The sequence below is a fragment of the Cynocephalus volans genome, chromosome 3 (assembly GCF_027409185.1).
Source record: "Cynocephalus volans isolate mCynVol1 chromosome 3, mCynVol1.pri, whole genome shotgun sequence".
Classification (NCBI taxonomy): Eukaryota; Metazoa; Chordata; class Mammalia; order Dermoptera; family Cynocephalidae; genus Cynocephalus; species Cynocephalus volans.
This window is the reverse complement of record NC_084462.1, coordinates 143810581-143833665: the sequence shown is the minus strand read 5'-3', so window position 1 is coordinate 143833665 and position 23085 is coordinate 143810581. Positions and strand designations below refer to the sequence as shown.

General features: G+C 40.6%; 1 protein-coding gene across 1 annotated transcript in view; it reads right to left on the bottom strand.

The window, feature by feature from the left end:
- PRKCH (protein kinase C eta) overlaps window positions 1–23085 on the bottom strand; it is a 231878-nt gene that overhangs the window by 64217 nt on the left and 144576 nt on the right. Inside the window, exon 10 of the mRNA XM_063089164.1 lies at window positions 13702–13856. Within this exon, the coding sequence (XP_062945234.1) occupies window positions 13702–13856 (155 nt within the window). The remainder of the gene's footprint in view (window positions 1–13701; window positions 13857–23085) is intronic.

Genomic DNA, 23085 nt, shown 5'->3' with positions numbered 1-23085 from the left:
GAAAGGTGTAACAGTGTGCCTTCTGAATCAACATAAAAACCTATAGGAATCTGTTCTAGTGAAAGAATCAAAGACTGATCCAAATAGATATGTACAAGGATATAAATGCTTCATTATTAACAATGGTAAATCAGTTTAAATGAACTATAACTTAAATAGGATCATATGACAGACCACTCTGTATTATTTAATATTAGGCTTAAAGGACAATGCAAATAACTTTCATGATGGGGGAAATGGTTATGATATATTAAGTAAAAAAAAAATCAGGTTAAAAAATGTATATATAGTTTGGCCTCAATTTTTTTTCTTTTTAAAAGTAAATACATTAAAAGACTTTCTATCTAAAGAAAACTGGATTTTTTTTCAGTGCTAGGATTAAAGGCTATTTCATACTGACTTTTTATACTTTAAATTTTAATGATTATTATATGTTACTTTTGCAATTAGAGAAGCAAGAATAAATTTTATTTTAAAAATAAAAAACACTAGAAAACTATTGCTCTCGTAATGAATATATAACCAAATGAAGACTCTATATATATACACACACACACACATATATATGTACATTTTTATGAGCAGAATACTTTTGCACAGCCTAATTTGAAGATACAGCTCCTTTATAACTTTAGTGTATTACTGTTATTCAATAATTTACACATACTGTAGAAAATGAAATCGTCAGGCTTTCTATCACAGTCATATGTGTAAAATATACATGATAGGTTTAAGGAACTTACAAAACAATTTCCAGTTTATAAAAATGATCTTGAAGAAGTTTTACCTTTACTTTTACCAGAAAGGCATAAAAATTGAAATAGATTACCACTGAAGTCCTCTGAATATAGCAGACAAATCTAACGTAACTCAGGAAATTAGCATCACCTTAAGCAAAAAAAAGTATACACCTTAAATTTGCTGCAAATGCTACGGACCTAAGTCATAAAATGTAGAAATGTGGTAAGAGAACCGTGGCAGTGACCATTACTGCTTCTCAAACCCAAGTAAGCTATGGCTCCTTTTTGAAGAACATTTGAAGAAACACTGACACACAAGTCTTGTCCTACGAAGCATCTTTCATTCAAGAATTACAGTGGCAGGAAAGAAATTTTGTCTTTATAATGGGTGAAAGAATTATTTGTATTATCATCAAAACAAAAATCCAAAATTTAAAAACTATTAAAGAGTCAGAACTATAATTTGAAAAACACTACTATGGATGTGCAAACATTCCTTTCAGTAGATCAGAGGGAAAGCCACTACTTGAATTCTGAGAAAATCATGGGCTTGGAACAGTATAAGCCAATGAATGGGCCACTCTTCCTGAGCCAAGTACCATCTCATGGCACCATTTTGAGGAATAGATGGGATAATTCAAACAGAGCTTAGAGTAGAGCCTGCCTCACAGTAGGTGCTCAATAAATGGTGGCAATCAGAATGTATTCTCAATCTTGACCTGTCATCTTAAAATAGAAAGAGGCACAGAGTTTGAAGCCAAGGTCAATTCCATGAACACTTAGGAACACCTAACATTCCTGTCACTGTCCTAGATGCTGATATTAGACAGCCATGGTCCCTGCTCTCAAGAGGAGGCCCATATGCTGAGAGCACAGTTTGTTATTGCAGTAAGAGAAGGATATTACAGATGCCACAGTAGCAGAGGAGGGACACCGAACCCAGATAGAGTTTGGAGGGCAGGGGAGTCCAGGAAAAGCTTCTCAGAGGAGGTAACAATTGAGTTGAGACTGCAAGGGTGAGTAAGAGTAACCCTGGAAAAGAGAGGAGAAAGTGTTCCAGGCAAAGGGAAATGCATGTGTAAAGGCCTGCGGGTTGAGAGAACCCAGCCCTGCATGGTTTCAACAGGATACCACTGAGGTGGGACCTTGGAGATCCACCACATACTGTGGGATTTCGAGCAAGTTCTTTTACTTCCCAGAGCCTCAAGTTTCCTTATCTGTAAAATAAGGATAAGACCACTTGCCTTGTACAGTGTCATAAGAAGTTAAAATTAAATAGCTAAAAACTTCTTATAGAGGAGCTTATCCTTACAACAGAAATGCTTTATACATGTGGCTGGCATTCTGTATCAAAGCCAAAGCCAGAGGGCTTGGGTTATCTCCTACCACACTGACCCAGCCCACCCTGCTCCAGCCCACTGGTCCCTTCGCTACCCACTGACCATGCCGAGCACACTCCCCTCCCTCCCGAGGGCTTTGTCTGGAATGCTCTTCCCCCACGTTGGCATGTGGAGCGTGCTTCCTCCTGTCCTTAGGTCTCTGCGCATGTGCTCAAATGTCCTTATCAAAGAAGCCTTCTTAATCCTCTGTGTAAAGTAGTAAGTCTTTTTTTGTGAATTTTATCTTTCTCCATACCAAGCTTTTACTCCACAGAATTTATAACCCCAACATTCAATATATTTACTTTCTTTATTTATCTGACTACTTGTGCTACAATTTAAGCTCCCTGAGGGTAGGGGTTTTTGTCTGTTTTATTTCCTGTATTTTCCCAGATATTAAAGCAGTGCCTGGTACATAGTTGGTGTTCAACAAATACTTGTTAAAGGAATGAACGAAGGTCCTAAGCTTGAGGGCAGGATCTGTCCTTATTTTTTCTTTACTCCCCAAGAGCCTGACATAAAACTTTGCATTGGGTAGGCATTTCATAAACATTTGTTCAACTGTAAAATTTAATCTTTTTTTTTTTAACAAATGGAAGTGTTCATCTAATACATGAAGATCAATTGACTGGATGAGATCACTCCACAAAAGTATCTTAAATGGAATAGTGAGCCAAGGACAGAACCCTGGGGAACCGGGCCCCATTAGAAATCTGCCTAACTTTGGCTCCAGGGTTGAAAAACAATTGATACACTGCATCATTTAGAGTAAGTGTCTGCAAAGTGTAATTCCATTAAAAATATAATGCTGTAAAAGAGTAGAAAAAGATCACCTATTTTAAAGTTTGAGGGGCAGTGTATATTGTTTCTACTGAAAAATACACATACATATATTCATTTTGAACTGAAAAATACGAAAGATTGTATTTTTATTGCTTAGCAAATAAATCCAAGGTTGTTTGTCTTTACAAAGAGGCAATAGGTTGCTTGGTCAATTTTGTGGGAAGAAGAGCAAAACTGGTAGAGTGATTTTTCATTAGCCAGTGAAATCCACTAACACATTTATCAATTAGTTCCAAATAACCACAGCCTTTGTTGATGCAAAACAAAAGGCCAAACACTGATGAGGTATGCCTGGATCAGTATTCTGATTTAATATATGAAGTACAGAAAAACAATCAAAGTGTTCCAGGACTTAAATTACTGTCTGCTATTAAGCTGGGTCCTTTGAGAAACTGCATTACTGGGATTAAGCCCCCAGGGTATTCATTCCACTAATGGTCTGAAAACGTTCTTGAATCTCTCCTCAAATCAACCACCAGAAATCTGCCTCAATACTAGAAGAGGTAAACTCAAAATGAATTCAACTGCTTCCCCCAAACATTAGAGAGACAGTTGAAATTTAAATAAAATGCAAGAGTATAGTCTTCAGGTTATACAACCTATACCACATAGTTTTCTCAGGGCTTCTTAAGAAAATTATCTCAAGGATTTATATTAAGTATATGGTAGGAATATTGATCACATATAACTTCAAAATATTGCTGAAATAAGAAGAAAATGATTTGGTATGAAAAGAAAACCACAATCAGATTTAATTTACTATAAAGAGACTAGTCACCAAAGGGTTGATTTTTACAAGCTAAAACTCCAATTTATGTGAAGAATTCCTATTCCTGAGGCAGTGTTATGAGGTTAATTTCAGATTAACCCTAGGCTTGGGTAAGAAAACCCAAATTAGCTGATAGCATGAATGCAAAGAATAATCTTTCATATTGACATGGCATGTTTCGAAGAGCTTCCACTTTCCCCTTCCATCTGATTTGAGCTTCACCAACACCCTACAGCCATGTCAGTGGTAACCCCATTGCATAGATGGGCAAACAGGCTCAGAGTGTTCAGCAACCTGCCCACATCCCCAGAACCAGGGCTGGGTCTAGCACCCAGGTCATCTGAAAACCATGCCCAGCATTCTTTCAGCAGGAAGACTATATGCTGCCTCTCAAGCTTACTTTATAATAGGTGATCTTTTTCTACTCTTTTATAGCATTATATTTTTAATAGGGTTGTACTTTGGGGCACTTACTCTAAATGATCCAGTATATCGTTTTTCAACCCTGGAGCCAAATTTAGGCAGATTTCTAATGGGACCTGGTTCCCCAAGATTCTGTCCATGGCTCACTGTACTCTAGTTGGGTGATCTCATCCAGCCTTGTGATCTGAACTAACAGCTACATCCTAATGACTTCCAAATACTTGGCTCCACCACCACCAATATTATCCTGATATAAGAACTGGAACAAGACAAGGAGGCCCACTCTCACTACTCCTATTTAACACAGTATTGGAAGTACTAGCAAGAGCAATCAGGCAAGGGAAAGAAAGAAAGTGCATCCAGATTGGAAAAGACAAAGTCAAACTGTTTCTGTTTGCAGCTGACATGATCCTACATACAGAAAAACCTAAAGACTCCACTAAAAAACTCTTAGTGCTGATAAATTCAGTAAAGTTGTGGCACAAAAAATCAACATGTAAAAATCAGTAGCGTTTGTATATGCCAATAACAAACTAGCAGCAAAAGAAATCAAGAAAGCAAGCCCACTTACAATAGCCTCAAAAAAAAAAAAATACTTAGGAATCAATTTAACCAAGGAGGTAAAAGATCTCTACAATGAGGACTACAAGTCACTGCCGAAAGAATTTAAAGAGGACAAAAAAAGATGGAAAGACATTCCATGCTCTTGGATTGGAAGAATTACCATTATGAAAATGTCCACACTACCCAAAGCAATCTACAGACTCAATGCAATTCCTATCAAAATGCCAATGACATCCTTCACAGAAAAAAAAAAAAATCCTAATATTCATATGGAATAACAAAAAACTCCAAATTGCCAAAGCAATCCTGAGCAAAGTAAAATACAGATGGAGGCATTACATTACCTGACTTCAAATTTTACTACAAAGCTTAGTAACTAAAACAGTATGGTACTGGCATGAAAACAGATACTTGGACCAATAGAATAGAGAACCCAGAAGTCAATCCACACACTTACAGCCAACTGATCTTTGACAAAGGTACTAAGAACATACACTGGGGAAAGGACAGCCTCTTCAATAAATGGTGCTAGGAAAATTGCACATCCATGTGTAGAAGAATGAAATTAGACCTGTACCTCTCGCCATATCCCAAAATCAACTCAAAATGGATTCAAGACTTAAATATAATCTGAAACAATAAAACTCCTAGAAGAAAACATAGGGGAAACACTCTAGGAGGCAGGACTGGGCAAAGACTTTATGAATAAGACCCCAAAAGCACAGGCAACAAAAGAAAAAATAAACAAACGGGATTAGTATCAAACTAAAAAGCTTCTGCACAGCAAAAGAAACAATCAACAGAGCAAAAGAACAACCTACAGAATAGGAGAAAATACCTGCAAACTATACATCCAACAAGGGATTAAAATTCATAATATAAAAGGAAATCAAACAATTTAACAGTAAAAACCAAATAACCCAATTTAAAGATGGGGAAGGGAGCTTAACAGACATTTCTCAAAAGAAGACATACAAATGGGCATCAGGTACTTGAAAAAATGCTTAACATCACTAAGCATCAGGAAAATGCAAATCAAAACCACACTGGGATATCATCTCACCCCAGATAGACTGGCTATTATCAAAAAGACAGAGAATGGTGAGGATGCAGAGAAATGGGAATCCTCCTACACTGTTGGTGGGACCATAAATTGGTACAGCCATTTTGGAAAACAATATGGAGGTTTCTCAAACAACTACAGAAAAAACTGCCATATGATCCAGCAATCCCACTACTGGGTATATACCCAAAGAAATGGAAATCATCATGTCGAAGGGAAACCTGCACTCCCATGTTTACTGCAGTTCTATTTACAATAGCCAAGTTATGGAACCAACATAAGTGTCCATTGACAGATGACTGGATAAGGAAAATGTGGTACCTATACACAATGGAATACTTCTTAGCCATAAAAAAAGAATGAAATTCTGCCATTTGCAGCAACATGGATGAGCTTGGAGTAAATTAAGTGAAATAAGCCAGGCACAGAAAGAGAAATACCACATGTCCTCACTCATAAGTGGGAGGGGGGGGAGAGAGAAGAGAAACAACAATCACAATAATAAAAAAGAAAGACAACAATCACAATAATACGTTAAACTTTCAGAAGGAGAAAAGACCTGTGGTTACTAGAGGTGGGAAAGGGGGAGGGGGTAAGGGAGAAATTGGTTGGTAGACACAAAGAATGATTACATTTTATGATGATGAATATGCTAATTATCCTGATTTGATCATCACATATTGTACACAAGTATTGACAATCAAGTCTGTACCCCACAAATATGTATAATGAATTATGTTTCAATTAAAAAAGAAAACCACAAATATTTGGTTCCAGCCCATTCTCTCCACTGGGCTTCAGACTCATACCCACCTGCCCATCAAGCATCTCCATTAGACATGTTAACATTTCTAAAGCTCTTCATCTTCCTGTTCTGCCTAATATCTTCCTAGGCTCGTGATCTTTCCTAGATAATGGTACCATCCATTCAATCTTGTCTCTAAACACCTGAGTGTGGGTACCATCCATTCAATCTTGTCTCTAAACACCTGAGAGTGACTCCCGGTTTGTCCTTCACCCCTGAATCCACCCAGTCATAAGTCCTGTCAGTTCTACTTGCTAATATCTCTCAGACTCAAGCCTTTCTCTTCAGCACTACCATCATTGTCTTAGTTCGTGTCCTCATAAGCTTCTTACCCGCAACACTGCAACTGCCTCAAATTGAACTTCCCCCTGGCTGCCACCCATCATGCACATGTCCACACGTGCCACACACACCCCCATAAATGTAACTTATGAATCCACTCATGTCATGTGACCTGCTGAAAATTCTTCAAAGATTCTCCATTACCTGCTACATACAGCCCAAACTCCCTGGCATGGAATTTGTGTCTGACACTACAAGTTTCCTATCAAACACCTACTCTCCTCCTCCTTAATAATGGGACCCTGATTTTTAGCCAGAGTACAGTACAGCCACCTGCAATACTTTATTTCCTAGCCTTTACTGCAGCTGGGTGCAGCCATGTGACCAAATTCTGGTTAATTCTGTGTAAGAATTGTGTGAAATTTCAGTAAGGTCTCTTACTGGGAGCTGACTTTGCTGGGAAGAATGCTCCTTGGCTCTTCTTACTGTCTGGAACTGCAATTCAGAGAGGATTAGTGGAGCTCCAGCAACCATATTAGACTAGAAAGTGACTTTAAAGATGGAAGAACAGAAAACACAGAACTCTGGGTCCCAGTTGACCCCATGGAGCTTCCATGGCACAGTTGGACTGCCTACTTGCAGACTTTTTACATGACAGAGAAATACATTTCTATCTGGTTTAAGCCACTGTGATTCTTATATTTCCCATGAGAGGCAATGGTGCCAAATCTTAAGTGAAACAGAATTTAAACAATTCAAAAATAGTAGGCCCTTCATAGCTTTATTTCTGCCACTCCCTCCAGCCTTATCTTCCACCTTACCTCAAACTTTAGGCTCTAGTACTACCAAAACTCTTGTAGTTTTCCACTTTACCCACACATTCACCATGATCCTCCCCACACACCTAGATACCCTCTTCTCTGTGTTCAGCTGTTAACTTTTCACACTCAGCTCAGATATCACCTCCTCCAGGAAGTTTGTCTGAAGTCATCTTAGGCTAACTGGCCATTCTCCTTGTTCCCAAAATAACCCTTGAATTTTGGAACACACCTGCCATTGCTGGTTTATGGACCATCTCTCTCACCCCACATAAGAAGCCTCAGAGCACAGACACCACATCTACTCCTGTTGTATCTACAACTCCTAATACCACGCCTGGCACAAAATGGCAGCCCAGTAAATGTGTTCAGATCTCAACTGGATTTTCCTCACTGGAAAGGAGTAAACAGTGTTGAATGTCTTACAATGTCTTGATTAGCCTTCATGTCAGCAGTAAGCTGAAGACTGAGATGAACTTTTCTGTGTTTTTATTTCTCTGGAGATGGAAAATAACTTGTGGATGACCCACCCTAAGAGAATGCCCACTATGAGAAGCAGTTCCCTGGCTTTTTTAGACCTGAATTCATCTGCAAAAGAGAACTCAGCACTAGGTCATCTCTGAGGGCTCATCTGGCTCTACGATTTTATAATCACATTGTTCAGTACAAGCACATAGACCTGGACACAAGGAACTCACTGTGAATGGATTGTTCCTCCAGGGATTGGCAACACGACCAGCCCTACCTACCTTTTATATAGATTATTTACAAGGAGTGTCTAATACAATCTTGAAGTCATCAGATGACTGTGAACACTCTAGGATAAGGAAATGGCAACTGGGGAAAGACAAGCTCCTGGACTCCAGCCATGCCAGCCTGCTTTCAAAGGCCTTGAACTTGCAATGCTCCCTCCTGCTACAGGGCATCTGCACCTGCCCCTCCTGCCTTGAATGCTCTTTTCTTCCCTCTTCACTAGTGACCTCAGCTCAACAGTCACTTTGTTAGGGAAGTCTCCCATCTTTCCCCAGCCAGACTGAATCACCCTACTGGAGGGTCCCACCCTCTGCACTGCATGTCTCTTCTTGAGAGCACTGGTCCCAGCTGCAATTTTCCATGCATACAATCATTGTACTGACATCGTTCTCCCTCACTAGACCGTATCCTCTACTTGTTTTTTCTCATCTTTGTATCCACATCTTTGGCAGAGAGTTGGTGCTCAACATATGTTTGTTAAATCATCTCTGAAGATGGGCAAAGGAGCAGAAAAGTGGCCGATGAGCTTCACTGTGGGCAAGGAGAAGACTACATTTGCAGGAAATGTCAGGCTACTCTAATAACTCTGAGCTGTCCATCACATCCTTGAAAAAGGATCTTAGGAGTCAGGAGTTAGGGACAGTGGTCACTTTCTTGTGACACCAGTAGTCACCAGACATTCAGTAGTCATTGAATGAGGTCACCATTTGGCAGAGGAGCATGGCAAGCTAAGAAGAGAGGAGACAGGAATGTGGCTAAAAATAGTTTAGAGTTCCGGTGTTAGTCCTGGGTAAGGGCTCACAGCCAAAATCCAGCGTAAAAGTTGCTAATGTATTGAACATTTCATGACTGGCATATTCTGAACAAACAAGGACTATAAAAATAACAAATGACATTAAAAAAAAAAACTCCACCAAAATAAAAAAATAACAAAATGACAACTTGTAGCTGTCTTCGCAGTAAGCAGATCAAGAAAGACTAGACCTAATTCTTGAAAAAGAAGGAATGATAATATCAGGTGACAGAGGGAAAACAGACTTGCTAAATTTGACTTTCATCTTTACCTAAAAAGAAGATTTTCCCCACTAGAATGAGTAGAATAAATATAAATATGGAATTGAAATCCAATATAGATGACATTACAATAACATTTCCAAAATTCCAGGCATTTGGAGATTCTGCAAGTCTGCTGATAAGAAATACTGAGAAGCAAGAGAGGTCCCATGAGATGGAAAACAGCGAGATGTTGCCACAATTTTCCAGAAGGAGAGGATTGTGGGGTTCAATGACTCAGGCATGTAATGTCCATCACCCTATAGGCAAACTGACTAGGAAAAAGAAGACCTGCAAATTCTCAGACAAGGAAGCAATGCTTACAGAGGAGACTTTGCCATGGGCTATTTGCACAAAGACATGCCCAGCTAAGTTCAGATCACACAGGTATCTGCAGTCAGTGAGGTACCTGCAGCACCTCATGATATCCTTGAGAAATAAGAGTTAGATGATGTTAGAGACTGGTATATTCACACAGATCCAAAAACTGTGTTCAGAGACTAGTTTAACAGAGCTTATCTTGGAGAACATGCTAATCTTCCCAAATTCTTTATTTAAAAAAAAAAAAATCAAATTAGGTAGAGAGTTTTTTTCTCAATTTGAGGAGAAATCAAAGGTGATTTTCTTTAAAAGCTAATAATGTGCTACACAAATAAGAATGAGAGCAGAAGACAGTGTGTCGGGTCTGGCAGTCAGCCTCTGTGGGGCAAAAGCTTTCTCTCGGTGGGCCAGTTCCACATCTGGAAGATGAGACAGTGTTATGCCACAGTAAGCACTTGGAGGTTTACGAGTAAACACTGAGTACCATGTACTCAGCATGCCAGGAACCGTGTAAGGCACAAAGATGTCCTACTCGAGGTGAAAAGTGTGTGTTGAAATGTTCAAGTGTAACATGGTAAGGAGGAACCAAAGTTTAAACTGTGCCCTTCTATAAACACTTCCTCACCCAACATATTTCAGGTATGTTCTACGCTTTGTTCAAAAGCAGCAAGTCAGGTGCATGCTGGCTGGCTACAGGAGTTTGGGTTGAAATGTCACCATGGCTGGATTCCCCCTTTAACATGGTCTATGAAACATGATGAAAAGTGGCGCCTGCAATGCTGGTGGATGGATGCATGCCTCTTTGTTTCCCTAAGTCTTCTGTAGGGCTTGACTCGGTAAAAAGTCAGTGCCATGTTTAAATTATTCATGAGCACTCTCTGGGTTCCCACTAGGCCACCAAGCCCAGAACAAAGGAATGAATAGTTTTGTTTTCCCTTGTCTCACTGACTGCCGACCTCCCAGCCTTGGTTTCTCAGGTTTCAGACCTTCCAACCAAAGGCAAAGGGGCAGACCCTTCTCTGGCTGTACCTCCTGGGAGCTGGGCTTCTGTTCATCCACAAAATACAAGTGGACAATCTGAGAATCAGGGTCAGAACACAACTTGAAAAGCATGTCAATGTAACTGGACTGCCTCCTCTCACACAGACACAGTCAGCTAAAGAAGAAATTCACGTCACAGGGAGCCAAAGGCACCACCTTGTAACGTCCTGTTTCACAATGACTTGTAGATGGGACCATCTTTGTAACTTGTTGGAAAATTAACTCCCCCCCCCCAAAAAAAAAACCCTCAAACAAATAAACAACAACTCTATTTGTATAGGTCAGAGGCATCTTCTGGGGAGACTATTTTAGCTCAGATAAAAGCCATCCCAGGACACGTATGATACACAAGCTTGTCTGATGCTCCCAAGTTCCTTGCTGGACTTCTGTATCAAATCCACACCCTCTGTGACCCAGATGTGCCATTTACTGTGTGTGAATTCCAAGGACTCGGCTTTCAAAGGCTTATCCTTAAGACTGCTCCCAGCCAATACCCTGAACGGAATTAAATTATCCCGTGAAACAAATCCACAGGATAAAAATAGCGTTTGAATCTATCCTAATTAAATGTGCTCCCTTGAAAGTCAACCATATCAGTTAGAGCCTGAACATGGGATTCAAGTCCAAGAGCAAATTAAAATCAATTCTCAGAATTGAGCCACAGATACCACGAACTGAAATAATACTTCTCAAGATGTGGGCTGAAAACTGCTTCACCAGAAACTACATTGGGTCACAGTGTCCATTCCTCTGTACTTCAAGAAAAGTGAAACAAGCAGACCGAGAGGGTGGAACTAACACCCAACACAGGAAAGCAAGCTTGCTGCCCTGCTTCAGTGTAGCATGTGCTTGGTAAAGCCTCTGAGGATTCAAGGAAACCTGAATGTAGACCTTCGGGCTTTTCCCCGCTCTGCCTTATTTTAACGAGTTAATGTTGTCTTATTACTGAAAGGGTAACAAGAAGCCTCTCTTTAGTGGTAACTCTAAATCTTCAAGTCTCTCTTGAGAAGACAGTGTAGCTCAGTGGTTAAAAGAATGGCTTGAATTCAGTCTTCACTACCAGTTAGTAGTCTGATTACTAAGCCTATTTAAGACTGTTATTCATCTAAACAATGCAAATAATATTATTGTTATATAATAACATTGTTAAGAAGATTAAGAGAGAAATACAAAGTCTGATCCTGTAACAAGTGTTTAGTTTAGCTCTTGTTGTTGTTGTTAATCTTATTATTTTGATTTGCAACAGAAATTCCTGTCAAGTAGAGACATCACTATTCTTAAAAATTAAATGTGGAAAAGCCTCTCTTCGGGGTAAGCAGAGCAGAGATGGGTAGATAAGTGACAGAGAAGAACAAAAACAGAACTCATTGCCCAGAGTCTGATACCACCCTCCGGAAGGACTCCCTCCATTATCAGAGATCGTACCAGCAGCTTCCACAAATCATGTGCTGGGCAGAAAGTGAGACAGGGGAAAATTCTACAGAGCCACCAGGAGAACACCATATCCTGGCCAAGAAAGCTGCAACCCATGGCATCCCCACAACCTAAGAATGAGCAGAGATTGCCAATCACCTTCAAGCAGATGGCTCCCACTGCCGTCCTCTAGGCCTGGGCCTAGCTCTGCACCCACTCTCTACCATACAGTGTCTGGGGTCTGTAATGAAAGGACTACATCTAGTTGAGGTTTTGGGACTCTGCACTGAGAATTAATTAGAAGAAATTTCCATATAGTGCCTGTCTTTCCTCCTTTGCTTTCCCACTTCTTTCTGGCATAATCTACCAGTCCTACTGCATTCTTTCCTATTCTCACTCCTTATTCTCTCCCTATTTGACTCCCAGGGTGTTTGACAATATTCCCGATTTTCAAAGCTCTCTTACACTCTAATAGTGATGTGTAAGAGCTCTCTTACACTTTGATGATGATGTCAATACAAAAGGAACAGCATTTGGCAAGGCTAATAAATAGCAAATTTCAATCAGGAAATTCTTATTTTGGCATTCATGCTCTGATTTTTCCCAAAGAAAAGCAACAATTGCATCTCAAGAGAAAAAAAGAGTATATGTGGCAACTAAGTTACGCGACTTAAAGAGTAGGAGGACACTGACAGAGGGAAAAGAGAAAACTTTAAGAATAAAAATAGTCTAACATTCATTATTACATTTCCCACCTTACCCAACCTTCTCTCTTGACTAAAGTTTCATTTGAAACCTGTTGAGTTCTGATATCTAACAACATCAACTAGATTCTGAGCCCATTCAAAGTATGGTATATTATGATCAAAAGATCATATGTCACGAAATGGAATCAAATAATACTGGGGAGGGGGCTGCAAATGATTGACATCACCAAGCACGACACTGCTCATTGGCAATTCACGTCTTAACTCCTGACTGGTGACCCACACCCCATCTGACCGTGATTCTTATTACAACATAGTGTAACAGTTTTCCAAACTCTCCAGTTTAGGTGTGGATTTTAAAAATGGAATGGATCCATGATTAACCCATCACCTCAAATGTTAAAACAGAAAAAAGAGAACAACGTGTTTAGTGTCTTGCAGGGCTTGTCTGTAACAGACCCTTAGCAAACCCTTGCTGAACCAATTCATGAATAGTCTCTTTTGAGCCTCTCAGGTCTGTTTTAGGAATACCATACAGGCAAGTTTTAGTTTGGAGGCAATGCTTATCACTAAGTTATTCGTTTACCCTAATGGACACTTAGAACCTTTGTCAATTTAATTCCGAAAAGATTTCAATTGATTATCACTAAAAATGGAAGGATGGATCAAGCCAGGAGAGGTCGCAGGGGATGAGTTAGGAGAGACGATGCCAGCAACCACAACTCACCTATAGATGATTCCTTTCTCGTGCAGGAACATGAGTGCTGAAATGATTTCTGCAGCATAGAAGCGAGCTCGTGCTTCATCAAAACGACGAGACTTCTGAATGTGGAACATCAAGTCACCTCCATTCACAAACTCCATCACAAAAAACAGGCGATCCTGGAAATAAACACAAGAGAGGATCCAACGTGGTGTAGCAATTAGCCCAGAGTTCAATCAGCCTCCTATCACCTTGGGGTACAGCATGGGGAGAAGACCGTGACATGGACGTATTCACTGAAACATCCTGACTGCAGGCCAGGGAGCAGCATGATGGGTCCGGTGGGATTAGACTCCTTGGAGAAGACAACACCTGGGTCTCTTTTAGGTAATTCCACACAGCCTTGGATTTCTACTTTAAATGAAAAGTAGAGAACACATCAGAAGCCCATGGTTCTTCTAGTTCTAGCTCTGCACCTTAAAAGCCATGTAACCAAAAGAGAGCAACGCAAATCAAGGGCAAATGCCTGTCATCTGGAACATCCAAGGCTAATCACAGAAAGTAAGAGACATCTAACAGGTGCTGTAGTCCTCACAGGTGGCTAGAGAACCATCACAGAAAAAGGAAAACCCTTTAGACAAGTCAGCCAAACAGAAGCCTAATGTCAGTTTCAGAACAGCCTCCATGTAAGAAATTCCATTCAGTCTATCAGAAGATTAAAAGTCAGGAATAGGAACACAGACATGAGCCAAATGCCATCTCTACCTAAAGGACTCTCAACCTAGCAAGTGAAATGGACTCTTGAAAATGCTACCCATGCTGTGCACTAAGTACTACACAAGTGGTATGAATGATGTGCTGTGTAATTCAAGACCGCTTAATGAAAGAAAGGTATAAGTCTCAATTTAAAAGTGATGTTCCTAATTTATAGTGTAAAACGTTTTGTCTCAAGAACCTCTAAGATCAATGGATTTTCTCACCCCCTCCTTCTAACACGTATGATCTCCCTGGTTAGCAGGTGCTGAATTAAGTGCTAGGGACTTAACAGAGGATAAAACAGACATAAAGCAGACGCAACCATATAGAATCTGCTGCAAGAAACACACATTACTTTAAAAAAAAAAAGTCACACAAACAAGCAAATCTACAAATTCTGGTAAATTCTGTGGAGGAAAAGAGGAGGAAGAAGTGACATCCGGTCACCTGCTTGGGGGTCGGGGGAGATCTCTGAGCTAGTGGCGTGTGAACTAAGGCACGCAGGATGAGTGCCATCCGGCCGGGGCCAGTGACATCCTTTTGGGCGGATGGAGGGCAGGAGGCCATTTTGTGAGAAAACTGGCATTTTACCAGAGGATGTGCACACACAGAACCTGTCCTTATTTGGGGCTGTAAGTGCCACCAACTTTGCTAGGCATATTTGCACACACTTGCAGCTGAATAATGGGCAGAGAACCACGCGTGCTCTTGCTCAGCTCCACACCACTGGTGTGATCAAGCAGATTCCTAACAGAAGACGACATCTTATATGGCCTCCTGTTCCCTATTTTAAGAAACACCTTCACTAGAAGAAAAAAATTCCCCTTTATCCATTAAACATCTCTCTCTGCTGATGAGAAGCCAGAATTTAAGAGTGAAGAGGAGATGACAAGATTCACAAAAACAAAAACCATCACCACCAACATAGCTTTTAGGTTGGCCAATATGAGCCAACAGGAAAACTACACAAATATAGCAAGCCGTCTGTCTAAGCTAGTCACCGTCACTGGAGTGTGACTGACAAGGGGAGAGGCCGAACTGGCTGGGGCCAGCTTTGATGAGCGATGGCTGTCCTGTATTTTCTACCTGGGAAGGACTTAGGTGGAATCATCAGGTTAGCAATGAGGTGGGCTGGAGGAGAGGCATCTGCTGGAGACACCTCTAAAAGCCGCATCTGCCTAGAAGTTTCCATGTGATGCTGCACTCATCTGAAGGGCAGCTGCGGGGCCTCACGAAGACTAAGGTGGTAAAGCCACCCTGAACTATCCCTCAGCAAGAAGGTCAGTCTTATACATTTTGTGAACCAGCTTGTTCACCTTCTTCATGGATGTGACTGGCAGTCACACGGATTCCAATCGCTCTACACCATCAGTTCCTGATTGCTGGAAGTGGGTCAGTAGGTAAGTGGCCATGCCGTAGGCTGCTCTAAGTTAGTACACTTGGCAAGAGTTTCTAAGTCAGTAGGCATCAAAAAGATAAGGGTATTCCAAAGGAAATTTCATCCATTTCTAATTCACATGCACACATAAAAAAACCATTCTCATACCTAAAGTCTAAAAAGTCAGACCTGGGGCTAAATTCCAAATGGGGGTGGGGGGGGGGAGGGGGAATACTGCCCTCTAGTCTTGCTCAGTCTCCTTGCCCTGGAGGTAGACTCTAAGAAAACACACAGAAGCTGGCATGTTCACCTCTGCTGCACAGCAAGGGAATTGTGAGCTATACAACTGCGAAAATATGGGTTCTGCCGTACTTGTTTCTTTTCATTGCGAGTCACACTTCTAAACTCCTGTCTGGCACCTCTAGCACAGAGGGTGCAATTCATAGCCCTGTGGCTATAAGCAACTCTTGAGCAAGTAGGCAGGGGAAAATGAGCCAGCTGAGATACAAGACGATTTAATGAAAAGTAATGGTCCATCCTATCAAAGACCTCAAATGATGTCACAAGATAGAAAAATAAAAACGTGTATCAACTAGCAAAATGTTTTTGCTGTAAATCCTTTGTTTACCTGCACTTCTGTTCACCCAAATTTAAAATATCTGCTGCAGAGGGAGGAAAGATTCGGCAGCAATTTCTCCAAGATTACTTTGGAGGTAAATGACCAAATCTCCAGTGGCTAGGAAAAAAGATCCACCTATCAAGTGGGGGGGTGGGGGGGTGGAGCCACCAACAGAAATAAAATGTTATTAAGCATGTCCTCAGGCCCCTTCTAGCAGGTGTGCAATAAACAGTAGCTGCTGCTGCTGCTGGTGGCTCTGATGAAGAATTTCAGTTAAAAAGATCATAAACATGAATGTAAAGAATGATTTGTTAAAGGCAAAGATGCAGATATTGGAGATACGCACAGAAAGGACAAAAAAAAATACCTATACAGTGACGGAAGTCAGCTTTTGGTTTTGAGATCCGGGATGATATTTATTTCTTCCTTTTATTTATTTATTTATTTGTTTGTTTGTTTTTTAGTATCTTTCAAGGTTCCTATGATGAATGTGTATTACTCATAATTAGAAGCACACTAAAGTCACATGTACTTCCTTTATTTTTCTTGTTTTCATCTGAAAGATGGAAGATAAGACATTGGAAAGATGTAGTTTTAAGGCTATCTGGGCAGTTACTTAGGAATGGGAGTCAGAAAGCAGCTACAGAAAGAGGGACCTTCAAGTCCCTACTGCCCATTACTAAGGGATGCTAGTAACCACCCTTCTCTCCTAATGGCTTTTCTGCAGCCTGAAGTAGCCAGCCGTCAGGCTTGTTGGAATGACATCCAAAATGAGACTCAGTTGGCTCTCATTTGGGTCCCAGGGGATCCACTGGGAGCCAAGGGTCTGAGTTCTGGTAAACAGGCTGCCTGGTATCTACTGTAGCTTTCAGAGATCTTTTATGCTTCCTTTAAGGTTCTCAACAAGAACAAGTGTTTAGGGAGCACACATGCTATGCCATGTCCTGGGTAGGAACCAAGTATCCTAAAACGTTGAGAGTCCACACCTGCTCTCAGGAAGCCCACAGACATGTTGACAGAGCATGTCACCCACTGTAGTAAGTGCAGTGGAGGGGTATGAGACTGACACGGGTAGACCGAGCCAGGCACCTGAGCAATCTGGGGGCTGGGTGGGATTTGAGGAAGGCTTCTAAGAGGAGCCAATTCCCCAGCCTTGAAGGATGAGGATGAACAAGTCAGGAGAGAGTGGGGATGGAGGCAGGAGGTGTCAGGATAAATGAACTACTGGTGGCAGGTAGACAGAGGGACTGCAAAGGAAGACAGGCTGTCAAGTGCTGAGGTTGCTGAGTGTGAGGCTTCACTGCAATTGTACTATTTCCATAATCAAGCGCTTGCAGAAAAAGCAAAAGGCTAGTTAGTGATGTTTTATTTCACCCCCTCCTCACACATAACTGAGAACAGCAGGGTCTCAGCTCCTATTAATAAACATGATCACTCACCTACTGGCCTCTATTAGAATTATAAGTCCAGTGCCTGGGGTTAAACAGGTGGCAGCTATGGGGCTTGCTTGAAAAAGACTTCAGGAAGTGTTGGAACATGCCACACATAATAAAACAACATCAGGCACAAAAACAAATCACTCCAGCAAAATTTTTCTCCTTTGGAATGAGTTCCATCAACCTGCAGGAAACCTTTCACATTTAGCGAATGCCTTTTACAAAGCAGAGCTCTGTATTTAAAGTTCTGAAAGGAGGCAGAAGATAACCTCTCACCTACAACTCCACTCTCAGTCTGTGCTATTTGAGAATGAATATGCTAATCATAAATCAAAAAATTTTAAAAAAAAACTAGTTTCACTGATTACTTGACAAACACCAAACTGTGCTTCACAAGCCCAACTAGAAAGCCTTTCTGGGGAATCCTGCATTTAGGGAGGTACTGCACAATGGATTAAGGTTGCTGTGAGTCACTTCTAGGGCAGGGTGGAATTTCCAAATCCCACCCTTGGCAGAGATGGAAAAGATGACTGTTTCTGTATTTAAACCTACTTACATAGCCGTTTCAGTTTTCTGAAGTCAATTTCACAGAAACCAAGCCTGCACATCTGCACAGCTTTACCTGAGGCTTTTGGCTCCTCTATAGTAATTTTTGCCCTAACCTGTGTGGTAGGATACCCAGTTCTAAAACCAAGTGGCCAAGCCCTTTGTCTATCCCTTGCTCCTCTCTTGTCTCTGATTCACACAACCACAAAGGCAAGTCATTAACACGGGATGAACACCTCAGGGAATAAAAGCAACCCAGAAATCTTTGTCCTATGCCCCCTGTGTTAGTTATAAGTGATGGAGGCCAAGAGATGGTGACTGGGAATAATAGAATTCCTGTTGTCACCTGCCCTGGTTCCATTAACTCGCTGCAGCCTGGGCCAACTCTCTGTCCTGGCTATCAGTTCAGGGCTGTTACTTCTCCAGGTCAAAGTGGTAAAAATGTCCCCTGAACTGATAGTGGCTGCCTGAATAAGTAGTGTGCATTTCCTAAAACCCCTCTCATTACTCTCGTTAAGAATTGTTCTTTAGGAGTTAAAACTGATGAGCAAGTGCACGAAGAAAAGTTAAAGACAAACCACCTGGGCAGACAAAAGTGATATGCCAAGATGGTCCAAGTGACAAAATGACACTACCTAAGGTGGGTGACTGTAGAGTGAGCATGGGCAGGAATGAGATACTGAGGTGTCACTGTGGCATCTACTACAGCTTCGCCCGCCATGGCTGTCTGCTCTGGGGCTCTGGATGGCCAGCTGGGCCAGGTACGGGGAGGCCCCTCAGCTCAAGCTGCAGCACACGCAGCAGTGAGCTGCATGCTGTGGACACAGGCATGGTGCCTCCCTCATGGACCTCTCAGACTGGCGGAGGCGTGAACACATACACACACTCTCACGAGTAAACAGGAATGAAACAGCAGCTGCAGCAGCTTCCCCAATCCTCGGTGGGGGACAGGAATCTAGAGGGTCCAGGAGTAGGAAGGAGTTCTAGCCCAGCTGTGTGTCGCAGGGACATTTCCTGATGCCATTTGGTAATGGCCTTGACCTGGTAAGGACTTTTCTTTCTGGGAAGTGCTTGCTAAGTAAGGGATTACAAAACCAGATCTGATAACCAAAACATTCAGTTATGATAAATTTTCTAATATCAAATGTAATTCATATTCTCTATTTTAATGGCTTTATAATGAAAATTATTATTATTATTGCAAAGCAAATGTGCTCCTCTATGGACTGCAAACATTATTGCAAGTGAGACTTTTTATGGTATCTATTCTCTTCTATAAAGTTGATTCTTTATAGAAGAAAATTCTTTATAGTTTATTCTTATAACCAGATTGAGAAAGATTTTTTTTCTCTATTTAAAACAAAAATCCATAGACCCTACAATTTACAGATATAAATCTCATTTGAACATGTACCTATCATTCTGGAAACCAAGGCAGTAAGAAACAGTCACTCAGGATTATAGTGAGGATGCAGATCACCATTTGGAAATAATTCAAATAATAGAAATAACATTTAAAGTTATAAGTACTTTATTATTACCTTGAGGCAATGTTAAGCTGGGAGCCACATCTATATTTACTTACCCAAGTCCTTGGAAATGCTTTGGGATATTTCTATATGAACAACAAACCCACCCTGTCTCAAAAGCAGCAGTGTGCTATTGACAGTTGCAGGCAAAGAGAAGGAAATTGCCTGTAATAGGGAGCATTATGTTGAATTTCTTCTAAATGCCATTGCTTTATTATTTTAGTCATATACACAGGGTGAAAAGTGAGTTCAAATCAACAGGAAACAGTTACTGACGTCAAAGAGGTCACAGTGGAAAAGCACCCTCGTGAGGAAATCTGATTGCACCATGTCTGAACTGGAAACAACTTGAATTTAACCACATTAAGAAAGATTACAAAGCCTTCAAGGAAGAAACAATGAGGGGGAGTCCAATGGCTTCATTTTTTTTTTTTAACTTATCATTTTGTACAGTCCAGAAGATGTCAGAAGTTAATTCAATCACCCAGCAACCCCTCTGTCAAGCTCACAGGCAAGACATATCCTGTCTGAGCTCAGAGACTAGTCTTTGGGAAGGTGAAATATGTCTCCAATATAAGAAACCCTTAGGAACTTTTATTTCAAACCCGGAGAGACACAGAGCCTTTCCAAAGACCAAGTGTTTTCTTGGTAATCTGGATGCATTATAGCCATCTCTCATAATGAAACCGGACAAGGCTTACCGACATAGAAACCAGACTAGGTAAACAAAGACGGAATCTGACTTGCAGTTTAACACACTGCAGAACATTCAGGCCGGGATGTTCTTTAAAGCATAAATAAGCAGTAAACATATGATCAGGGATATACAAAGTCAGACCCCAAGTCGCCCCTTCCTGGTGGAGCCTCCTTTGGCATCTCTGGTCCACACACAGCTTGCTCAGTGTCATTGTGCTGGGCTGTGCTGGCTTTGTACACTTGCTCTAGTCTGCCATGGAGGACTTGAAACCTTTGAAGGCAAAGTCCAGATGCTAAGTGACGTATCTTTAATAGCACCAAGCATAGTGCCTGGACCATGGTAGAGGTTAATAAATACTTGGGGAACTAAAATAGCAGAAGACCTCTTTTGTTTCCTGATGAAATTTAAACAAGAACTTTAGAAAAGTTGGAACAAATTGCCAAGATTAGTTGTACCCAACCATTTTATGTAAATAAAGTGCAAAGAAGTGAAGTATCTTGCCCATAGTTAAAGTAGTTTGTGGAAGAGTTAAGTAAGAGAACCAGGTCTGTTGATGCCACTTCATTTCCTTTATAAAGTTTTGGTTTTGCTGTTTATAAAAGTAATTATACGTCCATAGTCCAAATGTAATTTACAAAGTAAATACATGGAGAATTGAAGGGAAAAAATAAAATGAAAATAAAATCACCTATAATCCTAACAACCAGAGATAGACGCCTAAGTGCAAAGAGAAACAAACTATTTGTGGCCTTTAGCGTCCCAAGAACTGGAGATTTCAGGGTGAATGAGAAATTTACAAGGTAATTTTAACTAAATTTAACTTCCCCCTTATGACCTAATTATACTTAACACTCTATAGCTAGTTTAAAGAAATAGAAAGACGACGAAAAACATCTTCTTCCCTTTTCACTTATGTCGCGTAATATTTTCTGATATTTTAAAGATCATAATTTTTTAAAAGCTGCATGCTTTTAAATGCATACTTTTCCAATGCTACTTCTATGAAGTTCTACAATTAGCTGGACTACTAAGTAAGTTAATGGAAATAAGAGGACATTGTATTAATACTATGATCTCTATACCATATAAAGATTATTTTTATTAGCCTGGAAAAACAGGCATCTTTGAGGGAAGATGATTACTACAACTGGACATGGTGTTTTAATTTTGATTGGCTAATCATTTAGACTTCACTAACCTTTGGAGCGTCCCCCCCCACCCCGTGGTTGAGAAAGGCACTTGAGCAATGTCTCCTGATCAAAAATGACCCATCTGAAATACACTAAAACTTAGATTCACAAAGAAGATATCTTAGGTGATTGTTCACCCTTGAAAAAAGGTTTAGTCACTTAACAAAAGCATGCTCAATAGGATTCCTTTAAGTCATTATTTCACATAGTGCATTTCTATTTATAAAAATTTTGGTTTAAGCATGAAATAGGAGCAGGTCTATTAAAGACATTTATGAACTTAGTTTGTACAGGGCTATAGAATAAAGAACAAAAATTCCATTTCATTTACTTAGATCTTTTTTTTTTGGGTAACAGAGATTACTAAACTTTGCAAACTCTTTAAAAAAGCCAAGATGTCATCTCTCCTTCTGACCTGTGGATGAATTAGACACTTTAGCCTTGTGGGAGGAGATTCTGGGTTATAGCTGCCTAATGAGACATTTCACCCTGTTGGAGAACTTGAGAATATGGCCAAGAATATTCCATATCTGCCTTGACACGAAGCCTGGGAATCCACTGGCTGAGAATCAGCTCCTTCCTCCTCTGCTCTACAGTGTTTCACTTGTGGAAGTTTCCATTTGGAATGTGCACTCCACATGCTATTGAGAGTTTGCTTCTTCCATTGCAGCCATGACAAGCTCTTCTCTGGCCCTTTGGCTGAAGAACAAAATCTATCCAAGCAAAACCCTCACCCACAATCTCCTCCTATACCATTTTGCAATCTGGGTTAAATATTGATCTCCACTGTCCACTGTGGAAGAAAGATGTAGAACTTACTATCAAGGTATAGAGACTAAAGTAAAAGAGGCATAGCTCCAGTAAGAGGAGAGGTAAAGCAATCAGAAACAGTTTAAAAGGTTTACACAGGGAGAGGACATTGTGTTAACTTTTCAGGGATGCTTCGGTTGATTAAATGATGTTCAGATCAGCCCTTAAACCCCAAAGATAAAAAGCACAGATCAAGATGGCAAAACCAACAACCTCACGCCAGATCCAATAGATAGCTTTGAGTCCTTTGGTGAAATGCCTTTGACTTGGTACCTGATTTCTCCTCCTACGAAACTACTTCTGATTCCTCTTCTTTCTGACTTTTTCTATCTTACTTAGAATTCCTTCTCCAGCTCTTCTCTCTTCTCCCTCTATAAACACCTACTGAAAGATTTTATATTATAGTTTCCACTATACCAAGAGGACACTGACGACAACAAAATCTAA